We start from the raw sequence: 19,335 nt of genomic DNA, 5'->3' as shown, positions 1-19,335 counted from the left end.
ATATGATACTTAAGTACTTGATTTGGAGCTCATTTTCTCAAATTTAAGTTAATGATTTGTTCTTCTCCAATTGATCTTTCTCCTTATTGGATTGTGGACATTATTTTTCATGTAGTTTGACCTTTGGGCTTTACTAGTCTATTGCTACTAATTACACTGAGAAGTGACTAAAACTCAGGAAAAATTTTAAGTGAAATTCAGTAGGAAAAAAAAATTGTGACAGTTATGTTGGGGAAGTGTTTGGAAAAGAAAAATAAAATTCACTTGAGTAGAGATATTTTTAGTTCTTGTAGCTTTCCTTTGGAAACCTAGATTATTTTATTTCCATTTGTAGATTTATAATCATCATATGCTGTTACATTGCTGAGGAGCTATTTCTAATACTGAAGTGCTGCTTTTTCTCTTCTTTTGCTGATATCTGACAATTTACCAAATTATATTTGTCTAGTAAGAGTAGGAAATTAAGGGAAGGATTTTTCTAGTTTTTGATAAACAAATTTCCTGGCCATATAATGGAATGATGGAAATGAAGTGTGCATTGTCTGCACCTTGTAAATTTGTTGGATAGGTATCTAGTAGTCTGTTTTTTTTTTCCTCCACCATTTAAAATTGTCTCGAAGTTGTCTTTCTTTGGGATCAAATTGACAAAGTATTTTCAGTTTTCTTCTGAATTCACGCAATTTATAGACTTTATTTCTATTGAAGGGCTAAGAATAGGCTAGAATGTAGTGATTACTTTTCCACAGGTGGGAAATGGAATGAAGAACATCTTGAGGTCAATGAGCATTTTCCCCCTAATCCCAAATAGATTCCTTCTGGAAATACATGTCAAATATATGTGTCAAAAATCAAACATCATAATAGTACTTTTCATCGTTCTGTGTTGCAAGAAAATTTTTAAAACTAATTTTCACATCTTGTAATTTTTTTTAATAGTGTTTCCATCTCAGCCTACTGATGATGAGTCAAGTAGTGATGAAACAAGTCATCAGCCCAGTCCTGCTGTGAGAAGACGACGTGCTAGAAAGAAGACAATTTCTTGTTCAGAATCTGAGGATAAGCCACCTAATGAACACGAGTCTGACCCTCCCAAGGAAGAGGTGCCTCAGCGCCCCTTCAGTAGTGGCCTCAACAAATGTATTATACTAGCTTTGGTGATTGCAATCAGCATGGGCTTTGGACATTTCTATGGTAAGAATTAAGAATTAGTCAGATTATGAGCATGTGGATGATGCAGTGGTCAGGGTGTTGAGGTCAAATCTGTTTCCTATTTAGTAATGATTCTATGATTAATTAGATGGTACGATGTTTAAGCTCCTTGGGCTTTTTTCTCCTGTAAAATAGGAATCCTTATTATCATATCCATGTGAGTATATGTGTGTCTGGGTATACATATAGACAAACACATATATGTAAAACTTGCGTCTTTCAGGGTTAATGTGATTAGAGTGGCCAAATGATAGATGTGTTTTGAAAAGTATTAACTATATTACTATAAAGGCTTTGTAGTATTTTCAGTGAGTTTTATAAAAAAGATATTTGTCCTTTTATAGGTAGGATTAAAAATATAGGTTTTTACAATACTGTTGACTATTGACTATAAGATATGAGTAAAATAGTAATTATAGTATAGTAACTTAGTAATTAGTCATTCTAGCATCATGCCCTTGGGGAAAAGATGAAGGTCATGAACTTTATGAAATGCTTTTGAGATATTTAACTGAAATTTACATTTGAAATCTACTATTACTAATTTCTTACTATTTATATGTAGGATTATATTTTGACTTTTGCTGGTCTTATGATTTAGTAAAATTTAAGATGTTTCTTCATGACTTTTCCATATTTTAATATATCATTGATGTTTCTGTGCATTGAATTTCTCATAAATTATGTAGCATCTATAATTTAAGTGAAACAATTAAGGAAACTTCTTAATCACTTATCCCTTTCTCTTAGGATATTATTGTCAGTGTAATTGATTCTGCTCAGCATTTCCTATGTATTCTAACAATCAGTTTATATGGTATCTTAAAATTTACAAGTGCCTCCCTCATTCATCATGTGATGTATAGGTAGTATTAAGTATTAACCTCATTTTATAGTAAAAGGATATGGAGGTAAGTGACCATTCTCAAGGTTATATAGTCACTATGAGAAATAAAATTCGGAAAGTTATTTTAATTTCATTGCATTGTATTGCCTCTCCCAAATAAAAATCAGAAAGGTTCAAAGGGCACATTGTCTCTCACATTTGGAGTCTTTGTCAAAGAATGGGACATGGAGTGGTCTTAAAGAAAGTGGGGGAGGAAATTTGGAGAAAAGATTGTTCTGGTAAAGGTAGGGTTGAACTTCTAAGAAGAACTCTTTTAGAAAGAATATAACCATTAACTTCACTAATAATTATATTCAATCTGTACTTAATTCTGAACCAGATTTTCAGTTTATTAGGTAATCTAAAATTTTGCTTTATCAGGTTCTTAAGTGCCTCTTAATAGGGTTTTGGGAGAGTTTGGTCTGCTTCCTTTATGTGCTGTGTGTGGGTTAGCTTTCTTACTCAATCAACATGACAAAAATAAGTGACTGTAAACAAGAATATAAAGACATTTTGGGCAGATTCAGTTGTAATGTACTGAAAGAGACTATTAATTATTTGAGACTTGTAAATCTTAATGTTGTCTCCTGATTTTCAAGTGCTGTAATTTCAAGATTGCCCTAACTTTCACAATATAATTAATCAGATGTTTCTCTTCAAATAATGAACAAATTCCAAAGTGACATTGGCTTTAATTGAAATATGCTTAGTAGATACTTTTTCAATGAACTTAACAAGAAATTATCTTCTTAATCCTTATAGATAGAAGGTAATCTTTATCTTCCTAAGATAAAAAATCGAGAATATACTGTCTGCCTTTTCCAGTGGCAGCTAAAGTAATTTACAATTCTGTATTAAACAGTAGAATCATTTGGTGTACCAGAAAAATTTCTTAGTGCTAGTAAGAGAAATGACATACTTCTTACTCTTTGATGTAATGACAGATTGCTACATATTACCAAGGTATAGTTTCTTATAAATACCTCTCAAAATGTCATTTTGTTTACCTATGTGAATTTTCAAAAAGGACATTTAGAAATAGGATTTCAAATATACTCATATAGCAACTTTTTAGAAGGGAGGAGGAAGATATATAGCCTCTGACAGATCCTTTAGAATCACTAAAGTTACATAGCTTAATTGGGATTTGTATCAGAAGAAGAAGTTTTCACACTGAGATTTCTTCCCACTAGAATTCTTGTTCTTTTTATTTCATCCCTAGAATGTCCCTCTTTTCTTCTTTTTAATTCTTAGTCATCCTTCAAAATACTATTTACATAATTCCTCCAGAAAGCCTTCCTATGGCTCTTAACCCTCCCTCACCCCTAAATCATTACTGATAATTCTCATTTCTTCCATCTTCTGAATGGATACTTTGCATGTTTTCATGTGTGTGTATATTTATGTATCTAAAATTGTTTAGTAGTTAACTAATGGACTTATTGGTTTTATTTGAATAAAATGTTGTCTTTCCACAGGTAAACCTGCAGGTAATAAGAAATATCTTTTATTCTGTTGCTTAAAGAATTTAATACCAGAAAATATCAAAATTAATGATTAACCCAGATGGCACTAAATACCCATACATTGCATGGCCTTTGAGCATTTGGTAAAAAATTAAAAATACTTAGAAAGAAAAGGTATCTGTTCATTGAAAACTATTTCCCTATTATGAAAAAATATTATAAAATGGCATGTTAGTGCTTAGAAATCACAAAGCATTCACACTATTATTATATATTATTAGTGAGCATTTTCTCACTAATCTATTCAGATTAATTATAATAAGATGTGGTAACTTAACTTTTCTGTAATTATATCTTACTATCCTAAATTGCTTTTTTGGTGATGAGAGTATGAGGATGACTGTAATGTGATGTTATGAATATAATGTAAAGAAATGAATGACTTAAAAAAAATACCAGAACTTATATAGCCAAATAAGTGAAGTAGTTACTTCTGGGAGATTATATATGTATTCCAGTGCTGTTGCTATTGTTTTCTAAAATTATCTTTAGAAACAGTTTGAGCACTCAGAAAATAAACAGACAACACAAATTCAGTACTTTTAGTTTTATCATTGAGCCCAATGTATGAGCCAGATAAATTATCCATGAGACTTTACCCTCAAAAGGGCAAACATTTGAATATTTTTTAGGAATGTTCTAAATAACATTCTTCAGGTTCTGCAGTTTCAAGAAAGGAATTACAAAAATATTTTAGTCCAGTGGCAGTATCATTGAAACAGAAAATGTACCCTCAAGGATTAATTTGAAGGAAACATATATTTGGATGTAGAAAGTTGTAGTGTATTTAGGCACATCCATCCTACCCAAACTCTCTAATCTCATTGGTCTTAATATAGATTATATCCCCAAAATAAAATCTTTAAAATGGAAAAAAAAAATAAGTACACTGAAAGTTAATGCTATGTACAGTCCACATTTGAATTGTATACAGGCCATATTGGTGGGAAGAATGTGTCTGTCTTATCTTCCTAGCTTGTATTTTATTCATATCTTGTATATTTAATATGATCATAGGTGGATTTATTTCATATTTAAACTTTTAATTTCTTTCCTCTCAGTTTTCATAGCCCTCCAAAAGGTTAATGATTACCTTTTAATCCGGTAACTTTAGTCCTTATCTTCCTTGACCATAGTTAAAAGAAATATTTGTTATTACTAATTTGTCTCCTTTTTGATCATTTCTCTTCCCTTGGCTTGACTTGTGTCTTTCAGTGTTCTTCTATGCTTTGCTTTCATCTTTTCCTACATTTTCACCTTTGTTGATGTTGTTTATTCTGTGTTTAATCATCACCTTTTAGATCTATATATCTATCTCCAACCTATTTCCAGAACTAAAATCCATATTTTTAACTCTCTACAGGATAGCTCCATAAATAATTCCATAAAATTTCATAAATAATACTGCAAGTAGAGTACTATCCTAGGTTAATGTAGAGACAAAAAATATAAAATATAAAAAGGAAGTAGTCTTCAGTATCTTGGAGCTTATTGTCTAATACAGGTATAAGACACACATACTTAAATATAGTGTTCTATGATTGCATCAGTTTGTTTGGTTTCTCTTAAGACACAATTTATAACCCATTCTTGCCTACCTATCATGTGTGACTTTAGTCCATGTTGTCCTATAAATTCGAGTTTACCCAGTTTATTAGAAGTTTTCCCCACTTTTTCTTCACAGATACCAGTAAGTACTTGGGCTATCTATTTGTCATCTCTCATCCTTTCTACATGAATGACCAATCTTCTTTTTCTGTCATACATTTTCCTGGTAGCAACTTTGAAAAATGAGAATTCAGGATGTTCATTTGTGATAGATACATTGCAGCCTCCTCATACCCACCAGACATCTTTTCTTTTACTTTCTGAGTGATAGTAATTTTCGATTCTTTTGATATTGTCTTTATGTCTCAGTTATAAAATAAAACATATAGAATAATTCTAATAAAGAATGGAGAGAAAAATCACCGAGACATTTCACAGGGAAAGAATTACTTAGATGGGACTTTAAACAATTAGTTTAAACAGTAGAAATTTAAAAATGGAGGGAAGAACATTCTAGGCCTAAGGAACTTTGTGATTAAATTCACAACAGTCCAAAATACAGGGCATATTTAGGAGTGTGATCACAACATATATTTAGGGCAGGAAAGAACCTTAGAAGTCATAATTTATTAGAATGGATAAGTGGTGGAAGGCAGAAGCAGGAGGATATAATTGGTAATTTGGTAACCAGTTGAAAGGACCTGGGCCACTCTTTTGCCCTTAAAAACAACTGACATCTTGTGAGCAGGCAGGGCTTAGTGGTTATTGAATAGCTTCCCTTATGTCTAGAAAAGCTTGGTTCAAATCTTACCTCTGATACAATCTTCCCAGACTCTGGACAAGTCATTAACTTAACTAGTACTCTGGGCACTGATAACTGTAAGTTGCAGAGAAAATTCTGTTTTTTAATAGTAGAAGGGATTTCTTTATCTTGGAATTCTCTGTAAAAATAAAATCACAGGCTCAGTCTCCATCCTTATTCATGTACATTATAGCATTGTGGGGTTTCTAACATGGAGTACTAAGTTAATGGCATTGATAGAACTATTGAATAAAGAAGATAAATATTTCAGGCAAAATCACAAGTTTGGCTTTTAAAGTATTCTGTTTAATGTATTGGTGGTGGTTCGTTACAGACAGAAATGCTCTATGACTAGTTGGGAGATGTATATGTTTAGCTCAAAACTAAAAATGCAGATTTGAGAATAAATAAAAGATCACTAAGATAATACATAGCACTTTTCATCTCTTTAATAAATACTGCAACCATTATTGCCTACTTTTGCCCCTAATTGTACTATTTCTGTTAATGATGCCACTGTTCTCTCATTTACTTTTCATTTTTGACTCTTCCCTTTCCCTCACCCTTATCCTTCATGTCTTAAGTCAATTGCTATATATTTATGATTCTACTCTAAAACTTACTTGAATCCCTTTTTCCTTTCCATTGAAACCACTTTAGTTCATTTCCTCATCTCTTTTCACACTGCCGTCATGGCCTGCCAAGTGCTCTTCCAGTGTCCCATTTTTGCCTTTTCCAATTGTGTCTTTCTCATCACTGACCAACTCATCCTTCTGACTCCCAGCTTGTGACCAAATTGTCTTTCCTAAAATGTTTTTTTACTACTTATGATTCCATTGTCCTGTAGAACATTCTGTTGGTATTTAAAGCCCTTCAAAAGTTTGTTCCATTCTACTTTCAAATTTCATATACTATTCCCCTTCAGGATTGATGTAGTCTAGTCCTCTGAACTTTTGGCATGTTTACTATTCCTATTGTGCCTTCTTTGCTTGTTCTCATATCTTTTGCTCTTGTTTATACTCATTTCTTGGAAGGGATTCTTCTCAGTTACTTTTGTTGGAATATTCCCCTTTTTTAAAGACCCAATTCAAGTGCAATCTCATGATCAAGTCTTCCTTTCTTCCTGTTCTTTCCCATCTTCCCACTTGAAAGCAATTTCTTCTCAACATTTCTTCTAACATTTTGCCCTTGACTTAAATAATTCTTTGCCCTTTGCACTTATATTCTGTTTTGTATATTGTGGATGTGTTTTGTCATAATTAGCTTGTAAGATTCTTTGTGGATGTGTTTTGTCATAATTAGTTTGTAAGGTTCTTTGGGGTCTATTTCAGATTTCTTCTTAGCTCTACTGCCTTATGTGATATTCTATACCTAGTGCTTAATAAAAATTTGTTTAGTTAAATTTTATGTGGTTGTTAGTATATTTAAAATAAAAAATGAATTTAAGTAGATCTTTGTTGTTTCAAAAGGTACTTCCAGGTCATAATAACAAACATCATTATGCAAACAAAGCACAGAATTACTTTGTTAGTGTAAAACTGAAAGTGCTGGTTAAGCAAGCTTTTTATTGTATTGGAGGCTGATATTTAAAATGTAACTGGGAGAATTATTAATGATTTAGAAAAAAGTTCCTTATGAAGTAGTCACTTTTGTTATTTTGTCTTTGCTTATTAGATGAATTTATATATTTTAAAGAATCAGGTGAAGTTGTTTTATGGTATTTTTGGTGATCAGATCATCTTACCACAGACATTGGTTTTTCAAATAGCAGGTTTTATTGTTTACTGCGTGCTTAGTAGTATCCTAGGTACCATTGAGGTAACAAATAAATAAATATAAAACATGGTCCCTCTTTTCAGAGACCTTACTATCTTTTTGGAGAGAAACACTTAATCTTCTTGTATTATTCACTATTTCATGAATAAATTGTGTTGCAACCAGTATATGTTTACCATACAAGTTCTTAAGAGTCTAGAGTTGTCAGGGAAAGATTTGTGAAAGTAGAAGTGGATCTGATTCTTGAAGGATAAAGTACATTTTAGATAAGAGGAGTGAGTTGATATCATTTTTAGGGAATGTGAACAAAAGGATGAAGGTGATTATTTCATATTTGTGGGAACTGTGAGGAAACAGTTCAAAGTAGGGCAGAAAGGACAGTAGTGAAAAGTAAGGTTGAATCAATGAGATTGGGCCAGAGTGGGGAATTTTGAGAGACAGAAGATTTTAAATCTGATTTGATATGAAATATGGAGAATTTTAAATTTCTTCAGCAGGGGGAGTAACATAATTGTTTTTAAAACCATTAGTGCCTCATAGGATAGGAAATAGGTTTAGAAGAGCCTATTAGGTATCAAGAAGGTGGCCATATGGGTTACTAGTATAGTCATAAATAATAAGATGAACCTATGGTTGAAACAATGGAAATGGAGAAGAAAGGGTTAAATATTAAAAACACTTTAAAAAGAAAAAAAATTCAATTACTTTTGGTTGTTGGCTGATAATTAGAAAGGATATAGATGATAGAGAAAAGATGAAAGCTGACTGAAATTTTGATTCGAGTGAATGATGATTCAATAGACAGACAGAGATATTGGTGATAGTATTGGGAGAGAGGTTGGGTGGGGGATGGGACTGAGGACTGAAATCAAGTTGGAATATTTTGAATTGTAGGTGGCAATAAGATATCTCAATGAAAATGCATAATATATTTGTAGAAACAGTTTTAAAGTTTGGTGAAAGACAGATTGATTTGAAAGTAGTCATAGAAGTGATAATGAAAGCCTTGAGAATAGTTTATATCTATATACATAAAATATATGTATGAGAGAACAGGAGGTAAAGCACACAGGCGGATAGCAAAGGAGTGAAGAGAAAAAGAAAAACAAAATAGAATTCCTTTTTATAGTTTTAAGTTTGGTGAGGCTCATATTAGCCCATTTTCACCTCTCTAATAATCAGTAGTGTCTTTGAACTCATTTGAGGTTTTCTTTTGGCAAAAATTCTAGAGTAGTTTGCCATTTCCTTCTCCAGCTCATTTTATATAAGAGTAAACAGGCTAAGTGATTTGCCCAGAGTCATACAACTATTAAATGTGTGAGACTGGATTTGAATTCAGAAAGATGAGTCTTCCTGAATTCAGGTCCACAGCTAGATGGCTCAGTGGATAGAATGCTAGGCCTGGAGTCAGAAGACCTGAGTTCAAAACAGTTTAAGATGGAAATTTTGAAATGTCAAAGAGAGTTTGTTGATGTCTGCCTAGAGATCAGGAGAGAGAATCGGCTATCTTTATAAATATGGGAATAAATGAGACTATAGAGAGAGCAAAGGATCCAAAAAAGAGCCTTTAGGTATACCTGTAGTTAGTGGGCATAGGATAACCAATAAACCAGAAAAGTAGGCAGATACTTTGGTCAGAACAATAGGAAGTAGAACCAAGAGAGAACATTGTCACACAAAACCAGAGAAAAAAGAGTATAGAACAGAGGGAAGAGTGCTTGATAGTGTTAATTAAGTACATAAATATAGAGGATAAGAATTTTTATTTGTTTGGTAATTAAATCATTGGAAATTTAGGACTGGAGTTGAATGATGAAGCCAAGAAGCCAGATTGCTGAAGGTTAAGAAAAGTGAGATGAAAGGAAGGATAGGTGCTGACTGATTATAGATGCCTTTCTAACAGGATTTGCCTGAGAGAAGGAAGAGAAATAGAAAATGATAAATGGAGGGAATGAGGTAACCTTAGTAAAACCTTATTTTTTTTAAAGGACGGGAGACTTGAGATTTCCTGCAGACAAAAAGAAAGGAAGCGGGAGACAGGGAAAGAGTTTAGATTAGATAGAAGTAGAATTGTAGTGGGGAAGACAATTTTCTGCAGAAGATAGGAGGGGGAGAAGATCAAGGATATATGGATTATGGAATCTAGTTTTTTGTGATGGAAATTTTGATTATTATTGTGTCCAAGATAGCCCTTTATCATAATTGTTTTTTAAGACATGAGGTCTGAATACTAATACGAAGTGGTACTATTTCAGGCCAGGAGAACTTGTAAGTTCTATTTTGGAAGCCTATGATCAGTCCATTGGTTGACATGGATTAGATTTAAACAGACATTAAACAATCACAGATTCATTGGCACATCATAGATTATTCTTAACCACATCTCATTAGGCAGCACTAGAAGCAACTGGAAATTGGGATGGAGTTATATAACATGGTACCACTTTAAACAAAATAATTCTGTAGGGAATGTGAAATTGTTTTTATCATTTTTTCTTCAACTTTCTCTGCAAGCTGAGCTTGGTGACATAGGTTTTATTGAATTAAGTTTCTACAAATAAAGTACTGCAGCCAAGAAGTTGTTGTATATATGTACAAATATATATATGTTAATTAGCTTTGGTATTCTAAAAATGTAGTTATCATGAAGCACTTTCTCACTAGTTTGTTATGAGTTTTAATTTTTATCCTTTTCCAGAATTTGACTTAGTTAGATTGTAAGACACTTTTAGGTAGGAAGTCTGACTAGACAAAGTATGAAAAGAAATATTTTATGAATAGCTACTGAAATTCACAGATTGTTTCTGTATTTTCTTGGCTAGTGTCTGACATTAATTTTTATCAGATAAAATCAAATCTATTGATTCTACAAAGTTAACCTAAATTATCCTCTACTCAGGTATTCTACGGTAAAGTAAGAAAGAAGACTAAAAGGCTATTGAAATGATCCCTTATTATTCTTATTAAGGAGGATTAAATTTGACAAATTTGACAAACAAATTTAACTTCTCTGCATAATACAGGACACTAAAGGAAGGAAAAAACTTAATAAACATTAAGTACCAACAACACAGTATATGCTTTACAAATATTTCAGTGCAGAGACAAATATAAGTTCCCTTAAGTTCAATGAAGTGAAAGCATTCTTAGAGATCATCCTCCAGCATTTTAGATAAGAAAATTGAAATCTCAGAGACTGGCCCAAGATTACACAGATATTAAGTAGCAAAGCCAAATGTTGTCCCTCTGACTCCGACATGAATTACAATTTTTTTTTTTGATATGACAAACTGCCTCCCCTTACTCTACATCTCAAACAATATTATCAAATAGCAAATATCAAACTTTTTACATGACATTAATATGTCTGTTTTCTGGCATTTTTATTTAGGTCCTTTACTGGATATCTCAGAATTTTTTTTTGCTTTTCTCTGTTACTTTATTACTCTCCTCTCTATCCCTTGAAAAAATAAGAAAAATATGAAAATAGAAGTCAGTTTACTGATACAATATCTTGTTGCTTCTTGCAAAGCCACCAGTTTGGTGATAATTGCATCTTGTAAAATTTAGAAGATTAAAAATGAGTTGTTTACCAAATGCATTTCTTAATCTATTAAATTGTGTTTTTTGTGTGTATGTGCATGAAGCATGTAGCAGCATGTGTGTAGCATGAATGTCTGATTAGTTTTCCTAGTGTAATTTAAAGTAGATAATGGTTTCTATTTAGTTCTTTTGAGAGGACAGTAAAGTTGTGGCTTTCCTAAGAGTTCCCTAAAAACTCTGCTTGCATGGGTCCCTGCCAAAATTAGCTTTAAGAGTAGAATTGTGATAAGATTTGGTAGCTTTTTCCTTTTCATATTTTTGGGCTGCATCCATAAACATATGCGGTATGAAAAGTAGAATTGAAAATTGTTACATTTCCATTTCTGTTCATGGTTTATATTGCTAATAGATAACAGGCATACCTTAGAGATATTGCTGGTTTTGTTCCAGACTGCCATGATAAACCAAATATCAATAATAAAGTGAATCACGTGAATTTTGTTTCCCATTGTATATAAAATATTATAATACACTAAACTATAGTCTACTGTATGAAATAATATATCTAAAATATGTACATATCTTAATTTAAAAATAGATTATTGCTAAAAAGTGCTAACCATTATTTGAGCCTTCAGCAGATCATTTTTGCTGGTGGATGGTCTTGCCACCATATTGATGGCTCCTGACTGATCTGGGTGATATAATACAACAATGAAATTTGCTACATCCGTTCACTCTTTCTATTGCTTGAATCTGTAGAGGCCATTGTAGGATTATTACTTGGCCTAAATATTGTTGTGTCTTAGGGAATAAGGAATAGCTAGAGAAAAGGGAGAGATACAGGGCTAGTTCTGGCTAGTTAGGGGAACACTTAGAACACTCACATTAATTGATTGTTTGCTGTCCTAACATTGGCTCAGCTTATGGTACCTCAAAATAATTACAACAGTAATTTCAAAGTTTATTCATCACAGATTACCATAACATATATTAATAAGGAAATAGTTTGAAATATTGAGAAGTTTAACAAAATATGACACAGAGATGCGATGTGAATACATATTGGAAAATGGTGCTGATAGGTTTGCTCAGTGCAGGATTACCACAAGCCTTCAGTTTATAAAAAACACCATTATCCAAAAAGTGTGCAATAAAGGTGCAATAAAACTAAGGTATGCTTGTACAAGACTGAACTCTGTGGGCCTCATTTTCTGCCTGTGTAAAAGAGGGCAATGACGCTTCTTCATGGAGGTTTTAAAAACAAAACATTACAAAATGAAACTCTCTTAGTTGTTCAGAGTTTTTCTTTAGTTTTGTTGTCATAAAAAAATTAATTAAACCTCATCTCTTATGTTGGTGTACATGAAAAGTTAATGACATTTAACTTAGCTTTTTCTCATTAACTTTAATCAATATTTAGTGCTTCATAAATCTCATTTATCCAGATGCCAGCCAGATCACCAAGTACTGCCTTCTGACATAAACATTTAAAAAAATTCTTTATGAATTTCAGCATATTCAAAACTGATGAAAAATATTGTGTGTATGAAGTCATCTTTGTTGATAGTTTAAATATATTTAAAAATTAACATGCTAATAACAAAACCTTCCTGTGTTCCCTACTCAGTACATAAATAAAAATAAAGTTTTATTTGACTGATTTCCTCTCCCTTTTTTGTAGTCACTACCGACAGACTACAAATAGCTCTCTTGCAGCAATAAAAACAGTCAAGCAAAATCAGAAACACAAAACATTATTCATGTCTGCACATGTACTGATGTGAATTCCTAGTGATTCTGAAATACTAAAATCCTCCAGTATCCTAATCAAATATCAAATTATGTGCAGCATACTTTTAATAATTATTGTATTATAATTCTTTAGAAAATTGTGAATTAAAGGATTATTAGCATTTTGCTATTACATCAAATTTTTTCCTGAGAGTCTGGATAAGTGTGATTTTACTGTCTTTTGGGTAAAATATTTGAATTTTGAAATGAAAAAAAAATGAAGGTATAAATTATAAAGTTGTCTGGCTTATTTTGTAAAGAATTCAATAAATATTGTTTTAGGCACTATTCAGATTCAGAAACGTCAAGAACTAGTCAGAAAGATACATGCTGAAGAATTGAATGGAATGAAGGATTATCTTTACCAATGTCAGCAAGAACAAGGTTCTTCTGGTGATAAGGTGGGTATTAATATTACTCTCAATTTTTTTTTTAAAGATATGAGTATGCTATATAAAAACTTAAAGTTAGAGCATTTACAAATAGGATAGGACTGGCATAAAAATTTATAAAAACAAAATTCAATTGATTTATCATTATACAGCTTTATAATTACTTAAATACTCTGTTGGCTAATGAACATATGCTGTAGAATTCTTCAGTTGCCTACATAAAACTAGTGTAGCTCCTACAACTTTGTAATAACTATTTGGCTAACTTTGGAGTCTTTAATAACTTCTCTGGGACTAGTAATTATTTTATTTTCTTAATACCACTGAATACTTGGTAATTTGTATTTTCTTCGTCTTGAAGTGATTCATTGGCTAAAAATATATTTATTCAGTTAAACTGTGTTACAACTAATAAATCCTCCACTAGTTTTATTTTAATCCCCCTTTATGGTTTAAAGGGGACCTATGCTTCCTTAAAGCTGAATCAGCAGAGTACCTTGAAGACACTTAATGGTTTCAGAATGGCAGGTGAAAAGGGAGAGCATTTCAGGCATGAATTCATATAAAGTGAATTAAGTAGGGAGATCTTTCTAAGTTATTTCTGAAGTTCTGAAGGTATGATAGCTGGATAAGTTAGATATATAGAAAAGAATGCTGCCATACTTCGTGAAGTTTATGAATCCAAGTCTTCATCAAAATGCACTTTTTCTGAGGGAAGTTTGCTAGTGTTTTATATATTATTTTTTTTGCCCACTTGGCCTACATTTAGTAGCTCATTAGAACTTTTTTATGTTCTAGCTACTCCCCCCAAGTTTTCCTTTAATTAGGCTTTCTTGTGGGCCAAAGATAAGTCTTTGGTTCTTTCAAGTTCTCATAACAAAGATGTGAGATGTTTGTAACATCTTCTTGCCTTGGAAAGCTTCTCTTGGTTATGTGGCAAGCTACTTAAGGTATTCCTCAAGCAGAAACACTTTCTCTCCTAAAGGGGAGTTAACTGGTTAGAAGGACTTTATTTCTAGATACTAACATACAGTAGCCTGCTGTGCCCGTGCTGTCCTGTCAGCATTTGAGAATTCTTCCTTTGTCATTTAATGTTAAAGGAATCTGGTAGTAGTAGAACAATACCAGCAGAAGTCTGAGAAATTGACATTGTTGATATCCAGTTTTACGTGTTGTAACATCAACAAAGAGGTAGGGTTATTTTTGGGCATTTGACCTACCTTTTTTTTTCCCCATTGTCTTTACATAAAACCCCTATCTCATCCTCCTTAAACACAAAATTAAGTGAGAAAAGTTAGTAATGATAAGGTTTCTATATCAATATAAAACATTTAAATGTTAGAAGGTGGAATATATCCTGCCAAGACATTTCATTTGGGGTAGGTAATGGTGATAGTTTTAGAGAGCTTTCTTTAGTAATAAAACAATAAATGATTTGTATTCTACTAATCAGTAGAAAGATTACTCATTAGGTATCTCTAGGCTTATATTGCAATTTTCTTATGCTATATAGCATGTGGTAAATGTAAAACACTGCTTAAGAGATATTTTTCTATATAATAAATGCTCACTGCATACAGAGATAATAAAGATAAAGTTCATGTTATTAGATAAATCATACTGAAGTCTTTTTTTTACTTTTTTTTTTTTAAATGTTAGTCGCTTAAAGAAAATCTTGCATCATGTTTGAAGCTTACTGAGGTAGAGAAGATAGCTTTTGAAACACAGAAGAAAAGCCTTGCTACAGAAAACCAGCATTTAAGAATGTCTCTGGAGAAGGAAGAAAAAGCTTTGTCCTCCTTACAGGAAGAGTTAAGGAAACTTAGGGAACAAATTCGGAATTTAGAAGATAAAGAAACAAGTACTGAATTGATAGTTTCTGAAAACCAAAAACTTAAACGGCATTTGGAAGAGGAAAAGCTGAAGACTAATAGCTTTCTCAGTCAGAAAGAGACCCTCTTGGCAGAAGCACAGATGCTAAGGAAGGAACTAGAAAAAGAACGACAAACGACCATTGCCTTAAGGGAAGAACTGGACCTTTTAAGCAGTCAGCAGTCAGCAGGTGATGCAGACTCTCCCAATTCGTTGACTGAAAATAAAGAAATAGAAATTTTACGAGGAAGATTAACAGAATTGGAATGGAAGCTAAACTTTGAACAACAACGATCTGATTTATGGGAAAGATTATATGTTGAAGCAAAAGATCAAAGTGGAAGACAAGAAAACAGTGAAAAAAATAAAGGTAGCAAGGGAACTAACAAGGCTAAGAAGTCTAAAGAGACCTTGTTTGGTTCAGTTAAAGAAACTTTTGATGCCATGAAGAATTCAACAAAGGAGTTTGTAAGGCACCATAAAGAAAAGATTAAACAGGCTAAAGAAGCTGTTAAGGAAAACTTGAAAAAATTTTCAGATTCTGTTAAGTCTACCTTCAGCCATTTCAAAGATACCACCAAAAATATTTTTAATGAAAAGGGGAATAAAAAATTTGGAGATAAAAGAGATGAAGCAACTAAAAAAGCAAAAACTGTTTATCGTGAATATTTGCATCCGCAACCTAGACCACATTCCAAAAACACACATCATAAAAGCCCCACCATGGCAAGATCAGGAAGAAAACAAAAGTCAGTTCAGTTTGAAACATTTGGGAAGAACACAAATTCCCTGAAGTGCAGCATGAGTCAAGATTCAGTAAGAAATTACCACTTTTTAAAGAACCCTTCTGATTTTCTTGAATGTGGACATCAGGAAAAACCACCAGTTCAGTTTGAAACACTTGGTAAAAACACAAATTCCCAGAAAGGCACTACCGATAAAGACTGTGTGAAAAATTATCACCGTCTAACAAAAGGCTGTTCAGGTGTTTTTGAGTGTGCTCATCAGGAATCTATTAGCCTTTTCAACAGAGTATTAGACCCTGTAAGAATAGATGAATTTTATCAGTTAATGCAAAGGTATGTGCAGCAAGAAGTAAGTGACTTCCATCATTGGGGAGAACTACAGCAATTCATCAATAAGTTTTTCCATAACAGTGTCTTTATTCATGATCAGATGTTGTTCACTGACTTTGTTAATGATGTTAAAGATTATCTTGAAGACATGAAGGAATATCAAGTAGATAATCATGGAGTGTTTGAGGATTTGGATGACTATATATATAGACATTTCTTTGGTGACACATTTTACCCTCAGTATGGACCCAGGTTGGTTTCTATAGTACCATATGATTGGAATAGCTTTTAAATATTATAGTTACAGATTATAAAAGAAGTTTTTTGGATACAACTGAAACTAGCAAGTGTTTTTTTTTTTTTTTTTTCTTTTTTTTACTAGACGGAAATCTTCCTGGTTAGTTCCAGATTGAATTATGGATATACACACACAAAATTTATCATGAAAAAAAATTTATCAAAAATGTAGAATCTTTATTTTTCTCCCCTTCCCTAATATATAAATGAAATTTTATTAGCAAATTTCTAAGTCTTTAAAAACTATTCTGAAACTTAATTTTATATATAAAAATGGTATTTTGAACATACTTATTTTGACTATAAAAATCCCAAGTTTAAAAAGATAGCTTATGGAAATCTGCCCCTAGTTTTTTAGTCACACTATATATATACTATGATGCTTCCCTTGTCTTTTGTCAAAACAGTAACATTTTTCTGCTTTTCATTTCCACTGGTAAAAAAATACATTCTTCACTGAAAACCCTTGATTTTGGATACATATATTAGAGTGACAACTGAATAAGAGGATACAGATGGTTCAAGTTTCTCATCCCAAAAGGAGAAGCTGCCAGACAGGTTTTCAACAGTATCCTTTCTGTTTCTGTTTCTGCACATAAGTATTTTGGAAATGAAAAATGGAAAGATTTTGAGACCTGCCAAGATGAAGCTTTAATAATAGAGATCTTTTCTTTTCTGTGTATATTTCTTGCAGTGTGGCTTCTTTTTGGTAATAGTTTCCCTTAAGTAATTCAGTATTTTTTAGTTGACTTTGTAATTGATGATATTCATGATTAAGCATCATCCCATGATTATTTTATATTTCTTAACCATAATACTCATATGATTAAATTTTAAAATAGGAATTTCAAGGCATACCTGCTATTTCAATGAAATGACTAATCTCAATTTAAGTTCATGTTTCTATAGTCATTTTCAGTTCAGTGATTTTATTGTTCAAGGTTACACATACATATAGAAAAGCACTGAGAATTTTGCATAATTATAGTAGACTGGGTCATGTAATACCAATGAAGACAGGATTTGCTAAATATATTAATTATGTAAAGGAGACTTCAATGACTTGTTTAATGGAGAGCTTAAACTTTTAAGAGCTGCCTTGAATACGTTAAAAGCAAATGATTAGATATAAACAGCTGATAGGCTAATTATGTCATTCTAATCTATTTAAAAAGATTTCCCTAAGGAATTCTTAAGAGATACCACTTTGCCTTCTTCCAATCTTTATAGTGTCAATAAATAGTTATAAACATCTTCTGTATCCATAGCACCTTAGGTTACACCAGAATACATGATTCCATAAAACATAGAGCTCTTAAGGGGAAGGAATATACATTTATTACATGCCTACTGTGTACCAGGCATTGTGCTTAAACTCTTTACAAATATCTCATTTGATCCTTACAACTGCCTTAGGAAGGTAGGTGCTATTTATTATCTCCATTTTATAATTGAGGAGACTGAGGCTAAGTGACTTGCCAAGGATCATACAATAGATAGCCGGTATATGAGACTGAATTTGAACTTGGGTCTCCTTGACCTTAAATTTGGCAATATATCTGCTGCACCATCTAGCTCTTAATCGTATTGGATTGGGAAGTCAGCTTATTATCCTCAAGAAACTTGCCTTGGTCAGGGTTACACACTTAGTAAGTGGCAAAATTTAAACTTGGATCTTGCTGAGTCCAGGCCCAGTGCTCTATTCACTGGTACCATCCAACTTTTAATCTAATTGGGAGAATAAAAGACATATGTAAATGTGATTTATGATGATTTATTACATCTTTAGAATGTGTACTACAGAAATATTCAGATAAAGGAGAAAATCTATTCATATTTTAAGAAAAGCTACAGAGGAAGTAGAACTTGCACTTAAAGGAGTAGGAGGGAAAAGACAAAATTGGGGGTAAAACAAGATAAAACCATAGTAATAGGAATATGAGCACAGTTCATATTAGTGGGTTAACATGATGGTATATGAAGGTTCATGATAGAAAGCTGTGGTAGAGAAGTTTGGTTAGGTAAGTATCAGTTATTATTGAGCCTTGGCAAATGACAGGCTGAGAATCTTGGACTTGCTCCACTAAGGAGCAAATTCTTAAAGTAGGAACATGATGAGAAGCTTATTTTGTGAAAAAATTGTTTTAACTATTGGGAAGAATGGCTCACAGTGAGTGGTTTTGAGGTAGGTGGAAAAGTTTCTGGGCTATAGTAATCTGGGCACAAAATATTCTTCCCACTGATAAAATCGTAATTCTTTTAACATTAGTAAAGTTTTAATAAACTTAAATGTATATTTTTTAGATTTCAGCTCTTAAAAAAATTTTTTTTTACATCACTACATAGCCCTTCAATACATTTTTCCCCTTTGATAACCAGTGAAATAGCTCCATTTAACAAAGAATATGGAGAAGGGGAAACAATTCAGCAAAACTTACACATCATCCTAATTTGTTTATAGATGTAATATTCTGTTCCTGTATTTCTTTACCTCTTTAAAAGAGGAAGCAGCATTTTCTCATTTCTCTTTCTAAGGCCAACTGTGGTCATTTATTGAAGATTTTTAATTAGGATTTTTCTCCTTTTATTTTATTTTTTTTATGAAATCCTCTTT

The 19,335-nt window shown here is 32.2% G+C and overlaps 1 protein-coding gene across 6 annotated transcripts in view; it reads left to right on the top strand.

Moving 5' to 3' along the window:
• Window positions 1-19,335, top strand: part of CCPG1 (cell cycle progression 1) — a 59,649-nt gene that overhangs the window by 39,175 nt on the left and 1,139 nt on the right. For 5 of the 6 annotated variants that reach the window (XM_051980688.1, XM_051980684.1, XM_051980687.1 and 2 more), the window contains 3 exons: window positions 937-1,191; window positions 13,367-13,485; window positions 15,136-16,676. In XM_051980688.1, coding sequence (XP_051836648.1) covers window positions 937-1,191; window positions 13,367-13,485; window positions 15,136-16,676 — 1,915 coding nt within the window. Of the gene's footprint in view, window positions 1-936; window positions 1,192-13,366; window positions 13,486-15,135; window positions 16,677-17,210; window positions 19,016-19,335 lie in introns of those variants that run through there. The other variant, XM_051980690.1, reaches the window with a different exon arrangement.

This window comes from Antechinus flavipes, chromosome 2 (genome assembly GCF_016432865.1).
Source record: "Antechinus flavipes isolate AdamAnt ecotype Samford, QLD, Australia chromosome 2, AdamAnt_v2, whole genome shotgun sequence".
Taxonomy (NCBI): Eukaryota; Metazoa; Chordata; class Mammalia; order Dasyuromorphia; family Dasyuridae; genus Antechinus; species Antechinus flavipes.
The sequence above is the reverse complement of the archived record's forward strand: the minus strand, read 5'-3'. Positions and strand labels throughout refer to the sequence as shown.